At 40.9% G+C, this 16,953-nt stretch overlaps 1 protein-coding gene across 6 annotated transcripts in view; it reads left to right on the forward strand.

Moving 5' to 3' along the window:
- Positions 1 to 16,953, forward strand: part of LOC132826253 (disintegrin and metalloproteinase domain-containing protein 12-like) — a 350,675-nt gene that overhangs the window by 297,998 nt on the left and 35,724 nt on the right. For all 6 annotated transcript variants that reach the window (XM_060841979.1, XM_060841976.1, XM_060841980.1 and 3 more), the window contains 2 exons: positions 7,765 to 7,963; positions 12,122 to 12,199. In XM_060841979.1, the coding sequence (XP_060697962.1) occupies positions 7,765 to 7,963; positions 12,122 to 12,199 (277 nt within the window). The remainder of the gene's footprint in view (positions 1 to 7,764; positions 7,964 to 12,121; positions 12,200 to 16,953) is intronic.

The raw sequence follows: 16,953 nt of genomic DNA on the forward strand, positions 1-16,953 counted from the left end.
TGAGACCCTTTTTCAGATTGATGGTTTTGCTCAGGTTGCCTGTTTTCTGGTTAGTTACAGCAGCTAGCACTCTATTGCCCTAAAAGAAAACTAGCTTCTGTGCTGAACTAGCAAGGGTATCTATATTCTTAAGCAGCAGAATGTTTGGCGTGGGGACATTTTTAATTTAAATTCGAACAATCATATTTTTTGAGGAAATGCAAAGGTTTGGAAGTTAAATATTAGTGAAAGAAGGTGTGAGCCAGGTCATAAGCCCACTGCATATATCTAAAGAAACTAATGACTGGAGTACAGCAAAATTTTTCACAAGCTTCATTTGATGGTTAGTCAGGCAGTATCCATGGAGAGAAAGCAAGCTAAGGTTTCAAGTTGAAATGACTCCTCATTTAGACTCGAAAGGTTAGCTTGCTTTCTCTTCATGAATGCTGCAATGATCCTGTGATCTCCAGCGTTTTCTGTTTCCAGTTTAGATTCCAGCATCTGCAGTAATTTACTCCTCATTTGTATGTTAGTCATGAATTGGAGGTGGTGGTAGGGTGGGCCCCTTGTAATCTTGGCATTTTGAGAAGTCCACCCCACCCAGCGCAAAGAAAACATTCCACTGGCCAGAATGCCAGGCTCCTCCTGGCTCCATGTTCAGTTAAGAAACAAGTATCAAATGTATGACTTGGGTGGGAACCTTAAGAAATCCATTTGAGCACTGTTGGTTTGATTGCTTTGCACCTGAGAAGACTAACTGTAGCATGCACAGTACAAACGGTAATCAGCTGCAAACCATTTACCCAAAGAGACCTGAAACTCTTGTTAAACAATTGTTTGTGGAATGTGGAGGCATAATATCGAACCTAGGTGGGTGTCCTGGACTACTACAGGGCCCCCTATCCATTACAGTGCACATCTGATGCAGGCTGAGCACATAAATGCTGCACATCATTCTCACAGAGATATATTTAGTTAAAGTTCATTCAAAATTTTCATGAATGTATTTTCATGAAGAGAATGTTTCCAGTTGGGCCCTGGTGGTTGAATTCCATAGCTCATAGGAAAAAGCCTTTTGACCAAGAAAAAAACAGACATTGAAGCTGTAACATCTCATTTATTTCCAATTTCAGCAATCGGATACTTTTGTGAAAATATCCCAAGTCAATTCTGGATTGCTATGCATAAATTTATTAAAGCAGCAAGAAGGATAGTCTTGCTGTTGTCAAGTAATGTAGAGCTCTCAGTTTTTAAAGCTATGTGCAATCTTGAAACTATATTTCAAACCAGATGGTGACATTAAGAAGCATTTGTTACACTCAAAACAGAAAAATTCAAACAAAATGCAATAAACTGACACCAAAAGAGAAAATACTGGAAAATCTCAGCAGGTCTGGCAGCATCTGTAAGGAGAGAAAAGAGCTGACGTTTCGAGTCTAACTGACCTATTGTTAAAGCTTTGACAAAGAGTCAGTTAGACTCAAAATGTCAGCTCTTTTCTCTCCTTACAGATGCTGCTAGACATGCAGAGATTTTACACTATTTTCTCTTTTGGTTTCAGATTCCAGCATCCGCAGTAATTTGCTTTTATGCAATAAACTGACCTTGCTTTCCATTTTTGTGTCAATACAGCCTGTGGGTTGACCTTTATTTCCAAATTAGCTTGAACAACCAGATTGTAATACAGGTGAAAAGTGGTTCTGTGCTGACCTGTCTGGGAAGCTGAGGTACAAAATAATTCTCAGGGCCCAGGCAGGATTTCATCTGATGGGTTTTTATACAAGAGTGTATTTGAAAGACAAAACACTATTTCTTGATACCTTTTACAAACTCACCACATACATTGGGAATGTGAATTCCTTTTTTGATTACAATCCACAATCTTTAATTTTTAATGAACGTTTGTAATTTTACATACCTTGTTCAGACTTAGGGCTTATAGAGGTCTGAGTACATGGACTATGGCCACATTTGTGGCAGAATTGGATGGGCATGTGAGGCTAATCTGACTTCAGGAGTATTTCATTCCATCTTTTATGCTTTTCACAAGCAGCATGGGAAGATTCTCACTTGGCAGCAGCAAGTTGCACATTGTTCGGGGGGTTATTGATTGTTAAATTGTTTTTTTATGGTCCAACCTGCCTCATTTAATATTCACACTTCTATCTACAAAACTTACCATACAAGCTGAATGATAAAAGTTGATATGGAGATCAGAGCAGATAGCTGGAGAATTCAGCTCACTGCTTGATCCAAAGAACCTCCATGTTGGACACCATCTCAGGGCATATTCCATGGGCACCAATTTCATGCAGGGTTCATTGTCTCAGCATGCTCATGCCCCACTGAATTCATCTTTACCTACCTAAACATTGTTCTATCCCCCCAATCCAGGAACTCCCCACGTACGTTCGAGACGCCACCTACGCCCTCCACCTCCTCCAAGACTTCCATTTCCCCGGCCCCCAACACCTCATCTAACCATGGATATCCAATCCCTCTACACCTCCATCTGCTGTGACCAGGACCTCCACGCCCTCCATTTTTTCCTCTCCCGACGTCCCCAACAGTACCCTTCCACCGACACTCTAATTCGGTTGGCTGAACTGGTCCTCACCCTTAACAATTTCTCCTTCAAATCCTCCCACTTCCTCCAGACCAAAGGGGTAGCCATAGGCACACATAGGGGCCCCAGCTATGCCTGTCTCTTTGTTGCCTACATGGAACAGTCGATCTTCCGTAATTACACCAGCACCACTCTCCACCTCTTCCTCCGCTACATTGATGACTGCATTGGCGCCACCTCGTGCTCCCGCCAGGAGGTTGAGCAATTCATCAACTTCACCAACATATTCCTACCTGACCTTAAATTTACCTGGACCATCTCTGACACCTCCCTTGCCTTCCTGGACCTCTCCATCTCCATTAATGACGACTGACTTGACACTGACATTTTTTACAAACCCACCAACTCCTACAGCTACCTGGATTACACCTCTACCACCCTACCTCTTGCAAAAATGCCATCCCGTATACCCAATTCCTCTGCCTCTGCCGTATCTGCTCCCAGGAGGACCAGTTCCCCACAGAACACACCAGATGGCCTCCTTCTTTAGAGACCACAATTTCCCTTCCCATGTGGTTAAAGATGCCTTCCAACGCATCTCATCCACATCTCACACCTCCACCCTCAGACCACACCCCTCCAACCGTAACAAGGACTGAACGCCCCTGGTGTTCACCTTCTACCCTACCAAATCGTCCGCCAACATTTCCGCCACCTCGAAAAAGACCCCACCACCAGGGATATATTTCCCTCCCCACCCCTTTCCGCCTTCCGCAAAGACCGTTCCCTCCGAGACTACCTGGTCAGGTCCATGCCCCCTTCAACCCACCATCCCATCCTGGTACCTTCCGCTGCCACCGCAGGAACTGCAAAACCTGTGCCCACACCTCCTCCCTCACCTACATCCAAGGCCCTAAAGGAGCCTTCCACATCCATCAAAGTTTTACCTGCACATCCACTAATATCATTTATTGTATCCGTTGTTCCCGATGCGGTCTCCTTTACATTGGGGAGACTGGATGCCTCCTAGCAGAGCACTTTAGGGAACATCTCCGGGACACCCGCACCAATCAACTACACCGCCCTGTTGCCCAACATTTCAACTCCCCCTCCCACTCTGCCGAGGACATGGAGGTCCTGGGCCTCCTTCACCACCGCTCCCTCACCACCAGATGCCTGGAGGAAGATCGCCTCATCTTCCGCCTCGGAACACTTCAACCCCAGGGCATCAATGTGGACTTCAACAGTTTCCTCATTTCCCCTTCCCCCACCTCACCCTAGTTCCAAACTTCCAACTCAGCACTGTCCCCATGACTTGTCCTACCTGCCTATCTTCTTTTCCACCTATCCACTCCACCCTTCTCCCTGACATATCACTTTCATCCCCTCCCCTACTCACCTATTGTACTCAATGCTACTTTCTCCCCACCCCCACCCTCCTCTAGCTTATCTCTCCATGCTTCAGGCTCTCTGCCTTTATTCCTGATGAAGGGCTTTTGCCCGAAACGTCGATTTTGCTGCTCCTCGGATGCTGCTTGAACTGCTGTGCTCTTCCAGCATCACTAATCCAAAAACCAATTTCATGCATCCCACATCCATGGGCATTGATATCCGATATGTGCCAGCCTCTCCAACCTTTAAGGCACATCACCAATCCAATTACTGGACACTTCTGCACTTCAGTGCTGCACCTCAGGCTGTACCAGTAACTATTGTTGTAATGCTGCAGCAAGGATATTTTGTGCTTCAGGACAAAGACTCAGCTCAGGGATTGGGTCAGGCTGTATCTCTGGGCTCTTCACTCACTGTCATAGTGCTGACTCACTTTGACCATACCTGAATGCTCACATTGCCTTTCCATTTTGCAAAGACACAGAGGAAGGAAGTTTGCCATGATTGCCAGTGGGCCACAAAGGGGATAGCCTTCACTCAGGGGGCCTCAGCATAGCAAATCAAGATAATTCATATGCAAAGGCATGGAAATGATCAGGCAGCCATTCTAAGTCCGAATGTTCTGTATGTAAAGGGTGAGGAGCTGAATATCAAATAGGCCACCACCCATATTGATTTTGCCCTTGAGGGGCTGCATTCATTCTCAAATGAGAGAGAGGTGTATTGTAGGGGAGATGAAAGTGGGTGGCATAGCTGATAATTCTGATGCAGGTGGGGAGGTATCCTGAACTAGTTAATAGCAGTGCAGGGGGCCTGCAGGGTTATTGGTGTCGGAGTTTGCATTGGCTGACAGTGAGTCAGGGAAGATGTTCCTGGCTATAGACCAGTGGATCATGAGCCATATGGGAGGTGGATACAGTAACAGAGATACATTGAATGTGAGATATCAGAGAGAAGATGGTGGTATTAACACTGGTGAAGTGGAGAATGTCATTAATCTTCTTTCTCCAGTGCTGTGCATTCCTCCAGATGACTGAGACTGGACTGACCTGGGTGGCAACCTCTTCTGTTTGTTCTGAAGGGGTCATATCAGACTTGAATTGTTATCATCTGTTTCTGTCTTCTTAGACGCTGCCAGACCTGCTGAGTTTCTCCTGCATTTTCTGTGTTTTTCTCGTTTATTCCTAATCAGCGGGTCACTATTGGAAGATTAGGTGAAGTCACTATTCATTAATATGATCGCAAGCAATCTATGTGTCAATCAGCCCTTAACAAATGTCTGGGTGGTCATTCATAGTGTAAGCTTTAAGTCATTTTTCAAGATGCTGGCTTAAACTAAACACAGACTAAACTGGTGATTCAGCTTCAGATCAAATGGTGGTACCTCAGAGGCTCTTTAGTGCTAAATTATTCAGAGAAAATTGCCCCCTTGAGTTTTATGGTAGCAGTCAAAGAGAGGCTTTGGTTTCACCTTTGGAACAGATAAGAATAACAGGCCTTCTTATAGTATTGTTTTTAGATATTACAGAGCTATACTACGAATCAGTTAAAAATAGCTGTTCCTATTTTACAAAATCAACAATTCTTTGCCAACACTTAAACTGACTAGGTGAAAAATCTTAGATAATCTGGAGGAAATTTTGGCCCAGACTTTGTCATTGTAATGAAAGTAAAAATGTCAGTGTTTTACCATCAAAGAACAGAACAGTACAGCACATCAAGACTATGCAGGCACATGATGCCTTTCTAAACTGAAAACCTTTTGCCTCCACGCGGGTCTGTGTTCCTCTATTCCCTGCCAATTCATATCTGTCTTTTAAAATGCCTCTTAAAAATGTTACTATTGTATCCAGCTCTATCAACTTACCTGCTTGCCAGGCACATACCACCCTCCTAAAAAGTTAAAAAAAATTGCCTCACACATCTCCTATCCGTTTTTATCTTAAACCTATGTCCCCTAGTAATTGATGTTTCTACCCTGAGAAAAAGACTATCGATTCTATCCATGGAACTTATAATGTTGGAAATATTGATCAAGTCATCCTCATTCTTCGACTTTCAAGTGAAAACAAACCAAGTTTGTCCAGTCTCTGGCAGCAGCTTCTGCAATCCACATGTGCTAATTTGGTCCCAAATTTTCAGCAGTAGCTATCAGTACTCTCCATTTCCCCTACATTATTGAAGTCCGCATGACTGCAATAAATGGAAATAATTGAATAGTGAGAGCTTATACTTTTACCCTTTATGTCTTGCCATTAAAACTCTTGAAAGTGTGGTACTTTTTGAATGTAATTAAGTTTAACTGCAAACTTAGTTCACAATATTTATTAACAGCCCTGAGAGAGTAGTCTTATATTAGTTGAATGTCACATGGCTCCCATTATGTTAAGAAACTCCATATATTTCTATTTTGTTTTAAAAGTATGGCGAAGATCATTCAGTTTTAGCTAAATTCCATGTTCCTATCCAAAGTATTTACTGTGGCATTTGTAAAATTTAAAATGAAAAGTGAAGAGATTCAGTATTTTTACTTTCCTACTGATTATGAGGATACTTCAAATTGATTGGCTATTTGTCCTGCTTCCAGCCATAAGCTCCTGCTAGATGCCTGGGGATGTCCTTGAATTGCTGCAAGGTTCAAATGGATGTTTCAAAATGGGATGTTTGAACCAAAACATCATCAGATCTTTGCAGGCAGCTACATTTGATGGCAGCAACAAGAGCCTTTGCTTCAATGCTGACTGCAAAGTTCACCCTCCCTTAAATTTGAACTGCAAATGTACCCATAGATGCAAAACAAAAAATGTTTCTCTTTTTAGAGTCATCCTAATACTTTAAAGAGACTGACGATCAACAATCGCAAATTTGCAGACAAATTCTTAGGTATATGACAACTATTTTATAGTGTCAGTCTTACAAAACTAACAAATGAAGGTGCAAGCAGCTCATGCGATTAATTCATAGTAATTTTAATATAAAGCTCAACAAACATATTAAAGCTTTATTTTAAAGGCAAATGCACTGCTGATTTCATTCAGCAGTTAACAGGAGAAACACGATTATTTGCTTTTAAATTTAAAATGTAATAGCCAAAACCATCTTTGCAGAAGGTTGAATAAATTCTGCCAGCAGAATATTGATATGTATATGAGAAGCTGTCGATTCAGCAAAAATGTCTTACCCGCACGCACAAGAACAACTTCACTTGAGGCCTAATCGTTTATTCAGTGCACAGGAGCCTCATTATTTATTTATTGCCTAGTAAATTTGGCAGCTCAGACTATACATTACTTAAATGAACTGCAAGTTGAACATTTTCCAAAGTTACAAACTAAATTGAGGCCTGTTTGTTACTTAGTCAATCAAAACAGCCAGGTTCAGGAAATATGGAAAGAAATATTATACTAAATGAGAATCTTCTGATGGCAGCATGAACAACTCTCAATTAAATAAAAACCTTTTATATAGAGAGAGTATTACAAATTAAGGATTAATTTGGATTTCTCTACAGGTACTTCCCTTTCAATGCACTTTGTAATGTGTATCATCAGTAAAAAAAAAATAGAATTCTCAGTGTGCTGTGTGATCTGCTTACAAAATGGAAATTTTGGAAGATGTTCAAAGATATAAAAATATCACTTCTTTGTAATTCATGGATTTAGCTGAGTATTTTAGCACAATAGATGATATTTTTAATGTTAATGGATTGACATAATCCCCTAAAGCTTAACTATTCTCTGGATTCTGAAGTTTAATTTGTAGCCATCACCTTTCCACTTTATGGGACTGTGCCCTCAGTTATACAGTCTGTCTACTTTTCTTAACAGAGATGCCCAATGTGGAAAAATACAATGTCAGGGAGGAGCGAGCCGCCCTGTCATTGGGACAAATGCAGTCTCCATTGAAACTAACATCCCCTTGCAAGAAGGTGGAAAGATCTTGTGCCGTGGCACACATGTCTATCTAGGGGATGATATGCCTGATCCAGGGCTTGTACTAACAGGCACCAAATGTGGAGAGGGGAAGGTAGGAATAAGCCATCATCATTCATTTATTGAGCCTTCATTCGAGTAAGCATTCTTCTCTTTAGACAAGATTTTGTGTTGCTAAATATGAGTTGACTGACCTTTCGTTGCAGTGGGAATTCCTATAGAGGACTAAATTGATAATATTGAATAACTGTAAAGATTTGACATTCGCGATAATTTTCAATGTATTTGTAAGTTTCATAATGCTGACCATTTTCCTAAAATAATATTGTGACTTAATAAGATATATTGGGGTAGATTTGCCTCCATGGAGTCAGCGCATACCTAAACCAAGAAGATTGATAGGAGCTGTTCCTCAAACCATTTCAGCACTATCAGCTTGATTTGCCAGGGCTGATTATGCCAACTCACACAGCTCCTCTGAGCAAAGACATCAATGTTAGGCTCACCAACAGAGGCCTTCAGGTAAGGTCCAGGAAAACAGAAAAGGAGCAAAACACTGAATGGCTGTTCACAGCCGCTGTCAGAGGAGTGCTCCTGTTCCTACTGGCTTCACAGAATTTATCGAAAAATAATTTTTAATGCCATGTAATTTTTTTTATTCGGTGTCAACAGTTTGAGGAAAATCAATCCCTGCCCCATTTATTGCCCACAGAGTTTGAAAAGGGTTCATAATGCTTGTTTGAGGTGTTTGCTCAGGTGGTGAAGAAACTGGAGCCGTGAACTTAGCTTAGGAAATACAGCATTTAGTTTACACACAATGTCACTCAGAGAGTAATAATGTTGACCTGTATGTCAGGGAATTCTCCTGTTAGATTAATTCAGTGGGACTTCTGCATCTGCCTGAGAAGCTTGATTATTTAAAGTTTCATCCAGTCTGAAAGACAACACATCCCACCATGCGAGCACCCTCTCTTATTGTACTTTGCTCAAATTCCTGGATAGCATTTGCTACCACATTCGGGATTAGATGGGAATCCTACTACAAGGCCTAGTATAAGTATAATCCTCACCAAAATATCAGCGCAGACTCCCATTTGTCAGTGCTTACATGAATTTCTGTTGTGCAATAGAATTTATGCTCAAAGTCATTTGTACCCTGAACTTGCCACTTGCCCATATGGGCAAAGCTCACTTTAGGGGCTACTATCTCTTGTAGACAGTTTGGATGGATTAGAAAGTGGATTTTTGTGGAGGGTTTTGGGGTAGGAAATTTACTCAAGAGGCAGGAAGGCAGATGGTGACCCAGGTGTGCTCCCACCTCCACACCAATTAAGATCATGGCAGGAAGGCAATTAATACCCACTTTCAGGTCTCTCTTTCTGCTGCTGATGGTATTACCTTGGGAGTGGGCTTACCTTATAGGAAATGAGACAAACAAACTTGTGTTGAGCTGCCTGTGGGATCCCAAGGGGATTGTGGGATGGGGTTGGTATCGCTCATTTAAATATTCTAAGTGCCTGAACAAGTGATCCAGGAAAGGGGGAGGGACAGACCATCTGATCATTATTGCTTCTGACCCCTCATTTCCATACCCTGTGCAACCCACCCCTTGATCCTTGCCCTGCCATTATCCGGGAGTCCGGTGACGATGCTGCACCTGATGGATGGATGTCATATGGACTGCAGCCAGCATCTCCCTGTTGCCAGCACCTGATTGGCCATTTGTACATTGGTTTGAAACCATAAACACTTTGAGTCCTAAATCTGTTCAGCATCCTGGGGTCCTCAATCCTGAGGAATCCCTGCTGTTGTCCTGGTATGTACCAGAGTGACACTTATTGTAGTGCGCCTTCCCTAAAAAAGACACCATAGGGCACCCACTATCTTTTCAACTGATGGATAAGATCCCATTTCCTCAATTAAACCAGCCCTTTCAGTGCAGTATGTGATCCTAATGGAAAAACAAGAATGTCTTTTTCCTGTTTTGTACTTCTCACTTTAGTTTCTGAAGTCTGAGTTGCTGTCTAACACTGTTTCCTATCGACATGAAGAAAATAACATATTTCAATTGGTTCACTGTGCAGCAACTTTTGTGAATACATTAATTTTAACAAAGAAGGAGAAAATGTAACCAAATCCTAATAATTAATGCGCACAATGTTCATAATCCCTACTCCAGCTTCTTTCACGTTATGCTTGTGCAGCAAGTTAAATAACTGTAGGTGGAAGAATTGATTATACTACAGTACTGTTCCAGTTTTCAATGCCATTTGTGCACTATGCTTGGTGGACAATCCAGTTGTGTGGATGAACATAAAAATTTCATTTTTTGAACCTCACTAGTTTGAGGCCAGGAACACTCCTCCTGTGATCCTTATTTTTCTATTCATGTCTAACACCCATTGAATGTTAACCTGACTGAAATTTGAAAAGCTGAAACTAGAAACATTTTTCAGTCTCCATTTTTGTTTGTAGAATACATTTTGAATTACATAGATTGTACAGCCTAGAAACAGGCCAGTCAGCTCAACTGATTTATGCTCATGTTCACAATCTGTATCAGTCTTAACTTAAAAAGCACAAACTAAATTAAATTTGTAAATTATTTATCCTCCTACTGTATTTTGTCTAGCCTTAGAGGATTACTTCATTAGATGTGAACTTGAATCAGAGTTTTAGCTGTAGCATTATTGCCCAGTTATTGTAGTCCCTGGCTTGTAGCCAGTGAGTCTTTTCCCAGATGTAGGGTGTAACAATTGTCATTCTAGTTTCCCTGTCTTTGACTGGATTTCTAAACTGTATAAGCAGCACCGTCCTGGCACAGTGATAAATTGGATTTCAAGTACACTCCCTGCCATCTCCAATCTATATTAATCCATCAACGGAATCAGAAAGGTTTTCATCCTCAGCACTTTTTTTTTCTAAGTTTCCTTGTTCATGATTGAGCTTTTTCATTTCAAAAAGATGAAAATCAAATCAAAGTATTGATAAAATACCTGACTTCATGAAAGCAAAATAAAAAGTTCAGTGTTGCAGAAATGTTTGTCATTCATTTTTGAAGAGGTTTGAGCCTATCCCTTGTCCTACATCAAGTTCTGTTAACACACTGTCCTGAGTTAGCTAAAGTTACCAAGTCCTACAAAACCATAAGGCTGCTCTCTCATTAGAGAGAGACAGCTGGTGGTGGTTTAACCTGAGGGTCACCATGTCTCAGGGGAGAAGACACATTGAGAAGGAGAGTCCTTTATGCTAACGTCAGCCAGTGTGGGAATTGAGCTCATTGTTGGCAATGGGAGTGGCTCGGTGGCTCAGTGGTTAGCACTGCTGCCTCACAGCACCAGGGTCCCAGGTTCAATTCCAACCTCAGGTGACTGACTGTGTGGAGTTTGCACATTCTCCTCGTGTCTGTGTGGGTTTCCTCCGGGTGCTCCAGTTTCCTCCCACAATCCAAAGATGTGCAGGTCAGGTGAATTGGCCATGCTAAATTGTCCATAGTGTTTGGTGCATTAGTCAGAGGGAAATGGGTTTGGGTAGTTTACTCTTCAGAGGGTCGGTGTGGACTGGTTGGGCTGATGGGCCTGTTTCCACACTGTAGGGAATCTAATCTAATCATTACTCTGCATCACAAACCTGCCATCCAGCCAACTGAGCTAAGATACCTTGGCACCTCAAAGTTAAAACTTTTATTGTTGTGCCTTATATCCCTCATGGCTCATCCTTCCCTATCTCTACAGCCTCTTCTAGCATTGTAATCCTGTCACCTCCCAAGTCATGTCCAAATGCTTTGTCCCTCTGGCTCTGGCATCTTGTGCAGCCTCTTGCCTTGCCCCATTATTGATTTCAACTGCCCAGATTTGCCTAAGAATCAGGAACCCTTTCTGACTCCCTCACCTCTTAAAAAATAAACTCTTTGGTCTTTCTTCTGATCATTTTCCTGAATGTATTTGTTTCATTGGCTCAATATTTATTTTTGCTTATGCTTCAATTAAACATTCTATGTCATTTTCCATATTAAAGCAAATGATGCAACTGTTCCAGTTGTTTAAGCAGGGATCTCTGAGGACTGGATATTAATTTACATTGTACCACAAGGGATTATAGAAAAGAAGCATTTTTTTCTCTAATCCCTTGTGGTACAATGTAAATTAATACATAAAGTAACTCAAATGTTGATCAGAGACACCACTCTTTTGTTTACTTGCATAGTCAATTTTCTTTATTTAGAATAATGCAGACATTTGTATTTTCTCAGATTTGCCTAAATCGACAGTGCCAGAACATCAGTGTCTTTGGAGTGATAGAATGTGCTTCAAAATGTCATGGCCAAGGGGTAAGATTGTGCAACAATGCAGATAAAATGTGTATAATAATTCCCTAATTATGCAAATAATCATACATTTTTCTGCATGTAGCTACTTTTCTTGGTCAAGTGAAGATTCATCTTATATAATGCAAACATACTTCAATGTAAAAAACCAAGGATGGATTGAATGAAGTAGACTCATTCCTAAATTTAAATGTTCAATTCTTTAAAGTTTGTATCCATCTGAAATTAGTCTTGTTCTCAACTGACAACATTAATCAAACTGTTATGTAAATATAATTCATTTCCACAGTCGCAAATTAAGTCTTATTGAATATTTAATATTAGCAAAGCAAAACTGAAAATGTCAGTTCTGATAATATTAGATAGAATTTAAGAACCAGTAGTAACAGCAACAGTAACAAACATTTTCATCAATGCCCTGTGATGCAAGTCCCAAGTCCCTGTTATGTGTTTAGAAGGGAAGATATGAATAAGTTAAAATCCAAGCCTCATTCTCTGATGGATATGTTTTGGGGGAAAATGCCTGAATTTATAAAGGTAATTTTGGACCGAGCATTGATTTTCTATCTCAGCCTTGAATCTACGTAGAAGGGTTATAAGAGCTGAATAGAACTTCTGTTCTAATCATGTAGGATTGAAGGATCAAAAAACGCCAAGTCAGCCAAGAGAGCTCACTCCATTATCCAAGTGGTGTTCACTAATCGGACTAGGTTGTAATGATTTTCTATCATAAAATAGCATGCATGCACTCCTGAATGATTCATAAATCAATGTACTTCTCTTCTGAATACTTCAGTGGATTTTCACCTAGGTGACTGTTTGATTCTTAAGAAAATAAGACTTAAATGTTTCAGAGCTTAGCTGAATTCAGTTTGTCATGAACAGCAGGTTTGTAATGCTGGGTGGATTCCTGCACCAGCTGAGGTTACCATGAAGGACTCTCCTTCTCAACCTCTCCCCTCACCTAAAGCATGGTAACCCTCAGGTTAAACTACCATCAGTCATCTCTGTTTGACAAGAGAGCACCTTTTTGTCTAGTAAGACAATATGGGAGACTTTATCCTATTAATCATGGCCATTTGTTCTCTTACCCTAATCCTTTCTCATGTACCTTCATGCACCAATCTTATCCAGGATCCTAATTATTGCAAACAAAGTTACAGAATGGCTTTCTCTTGTTTTCAGTCTAAACACCAAGTATTTTTGCTGGTTTCTGTGTTTAAATATGGCAGATTTTCTAACAAAATATGGATGCATGAGCAGACTGGTCTACTTGGCCACGGCAGCTATGACCCAAAGGTGTTGAGTGTCTCAGTCATTCCCCTATTTCCCCATCCCCATAGATCAGTTTGTCAGTCAGTACCAGACCATGCTGCCCAAGAAAGCTCCTGCCTTGGAGCTCTTGCTTCACTTTGGGGATTTTTTGCCTGAAATTCCTCTGCATAGAATGGGTGGTTTCCCCAATCTGGAGCTTTCCAGTGAAGAGGAAACAGTGTTATTTTAAGGAGAGCAATTCTACCCACAGACTGTGTCTGTTTGGGATTGGGGAGCTCCAAAAACTCCTCACATTGCTTCAACTCCATTCTCTTCAGTTCACCATCAGTGTCTGTTACAGGAGGAGATAGCCACATGATGCTCTCATTGGTCATATATGTGCTAGGGATTGGGCATGAAGATTTAGACTCTATTTTTCGATCACTTTTTATTCTATGTAGCTGTGAATGTTGGCATCATTCTGTAGTGATATGGGTTGTAGCTTGCTGATTTAATTCTTTTATTTTTGTTGAGCTTAAGTGATCATTCTTGCAGTAAATTTCTGTAAGGTGAATAAAAATGTGTGTATGAGTAAATGGCCCTTTTTAACCCTTTAACCATTGAATAGGGTAAATGGGGAAGAAAGAAAGGTATGGCTCCTTTCACAACGACCAGATGACTTCAACTGCCAACCAATGAGGCAGTTTTGAAGTGTAATCAATGTTGTAATGCAGAAAATAGAGTAGTCAACTTATGCAAAACAAGCTCCCACAAACAGAAAGGTGATAGTGACAAGCTGCTAGCATACAGAGCAATATGAGATCAATGTTGCACTCTGCAGTACAGTAAAATGTATATCCCCTTGACTCAGGACTGCTTGGTTGTGTGGCTATGCTAATTAGCACAGCTAAGCAAGGCAAGGTAATGCACAGATGCTGTGAGCATTTAGCTAAACACTAAGTAAGCAAGCACTAAGAGCTTGAGGAAGTAGCCTGAGAAATTCCCTAATCCAATCTGTCCATACTGTGTCCCTTCTACAGCCTTCCAATACTTCTTGCCACTGTGTCCTACAATGCAAACCTGTGCTTTCAGAGCACCCTGTCAATCTTCTGGAGAGGGGTTTTATTTATTCACTTAGAGGATGTGGCATCGCTGGCTTCCTGAGCATTATTGCCCATCTCAAGTTTGCCTTGAGAAAGTGTTGATGGATTGTCTTCTTGATGTCTATTTACTGTATGTAGAACCATAATGCCATTAGGGAGGGAGTTTCAGTGACTTAGCGACACTGAAGCAATATCAATATTCTTCCAAGTCAGGATGATAAAAGGCTTGTAAGGAAACTCACAGATGGTGTTGGTCTCATTTATCTGTTGCCTTTCTTCTTCTAGGTTATGGGTTTGGAAGGTTCTGTTTAAGGAGCTTTGATGAAATTTGCAGTGCATCTTGTAGATAGTACACACTGCTGCTAGTGAGGGTCCTTGGTGGAGGAAGTAAATATTTGTGCATGTGGCACCAATCAATTTGGTTGCTTTGTCCTGGATGGTAGCAAGCTTCTTGAATTTTATTGGAGCTGCACTCGTCCAGTCAAGGGAACTGTATTCCATCATACTCCTGACTTGTGACTTATATGGGGGACTGATTTTGGAGAGTCAGGAAAAGAGTTAATATAGTTGCACTATTGCTAGGCTCTGACCTCTGTTGTGGTTATCGGAGGCCAGTCATCTCAACTCCAGCACATTTTTTCCGGAGCTCCTCAACCAAGGCACAACCATCTTAAACTGTTTTCCTCAAAGGCCTTCCCTTTATCACAAAACAGAAAGTTAACTGATAATTGTAAAATGTTCCATTCCATTTGCTGCTTCACAGATAAGGAAGCAATCCATTCATGCAGCCAGAGCCAGTCAACATCTGGGCTTAGGCTGAAAAGTGGCAAGTAACTGTTGTACCACATAATGACCATCTTCAACCAGAAAGAGTACAATCCACTCCCCATGACTTTAGTGACATTACTGTCATTAAATTTTTCACCATCAAAATCCTGGCATTAATGATTGATCTTGAATTGAACAGGATCAGCCGCAAGAATACAGTGGCTACAAAGACAGGTCGGAAGCTTGGTGTCCTGCAACAAGTGGCCTATTACCTGACTTCACAGACGCTTTCCACCATCTATCAGGCACGAGTTGGGAGTGTGATGAAATTATGCCAATCCCTGTCATGTCTCACCATACCTATCATCTTCACTGAAACATCTCAAACACACATAGTCTGTTTTAATACCTTCCTTCATCAAAATTAGTTATAAACAACAGATGACTTCCATCCAATTATTGAAGTTTTCAATTTCTATTATTTAGGCAATGTATTATCCAATCTATTGTATCCTCCTTTTATTAATAGGTCTCATACTCATTGGCTATCTTTTTTTTTAGTTTTATCTTTCTGAATTTTAGTCATTTTGTTGTGGTATTCTATCAATGTCCTAATGATGTGCAATTTGGATCTCTCAAATGAACTAGCTATAACTTAAGAATGATTTGAGAAAAAATGAGAAAATATCATTGAATTTGTGAAGCCTGCCTCATCTCATAAAAAATGCCATCAATCTATCATTACCAACTGAATTGTTGGGAGAGATGAAAATCCTGATGGAAAGATCTCTGATTTAAAATATTTAATTGAGCTCCACTCTTCTGTCACCATTTCCATTTCTTAATTTCTCACCTGAATGATCTGGCTTATTTCCTGTTTTGTTGCATCTCCTCATAATGTAACCCACAAGATCCAGGTCACATTCTGGTGAATATGCACAGTACTTTTGCTAATGCCAACATACCCTGCCTAAGAAGGTTACCCACATTACTGTACATACTGATCCAGATGGAGTCTAATTAGGACTTAATATAACTGCAGCAAAACGTCCTTTCTATGTCCTTCATCTTTTGATGTTTTATTGTAACTGATTTCTATATTTTGGTGAGTTGGTGCTGATGAAGGGAGAAGTAAAGTATATGGCATTTGATGTCACATGGCACTAAGTGTAGATCTTAGTTTGTAGCAAGAACAGCATAGAGTCATAGAGATGTACAGCATGGAAACAGATCCTTCGGTCCAACCCGTCCATGCCGACCAGATATCCCAACCCAATCTAGTCCCACCTGCCAGCACCCAGCCCATATCCCTCCAAACCCTTCCTATTCATATACTCATCCAAATGCCTCTTAAATGTTGCACCACTTCCCCTGGCAGCTCATTCCATACATGTACCATCCTCTGCGTGAAAAATGTTGCCCCTTAGGTCTCTTTTATATCTTTCCCCTCTCACCCTAAACCCATGCCCTCTAGTTATGGACTCCCCAACCCCAGGGAAAAGACTTTGCCTATTTACCATCTCAGAGAGACCTGTAATCCTAGGTGGATTCAAACACAAAGGATTGAACTTCATTTGGAATTCATATGGGATAAGTTGGGTGATATCTGAGAAAGGAGATATGGCTATGAAA

This window comes from Hemiscyllium ocellatum, chromosome 22 (assembly GCF_020745735.1).
Source record: "Hemiscyllium ocellatum isolate sHemOce1 chromosome 22, sHemOce1.pat.X.cur, whole genome shotgun sequence".
Lineage (NCBI taxonomy): Eukaryota > Metazoa > Chordata > Chondrichthyes > Orectolobiformes > Hemiscylliidae > Hemiscyllium > Hemiscyllium ocellatum.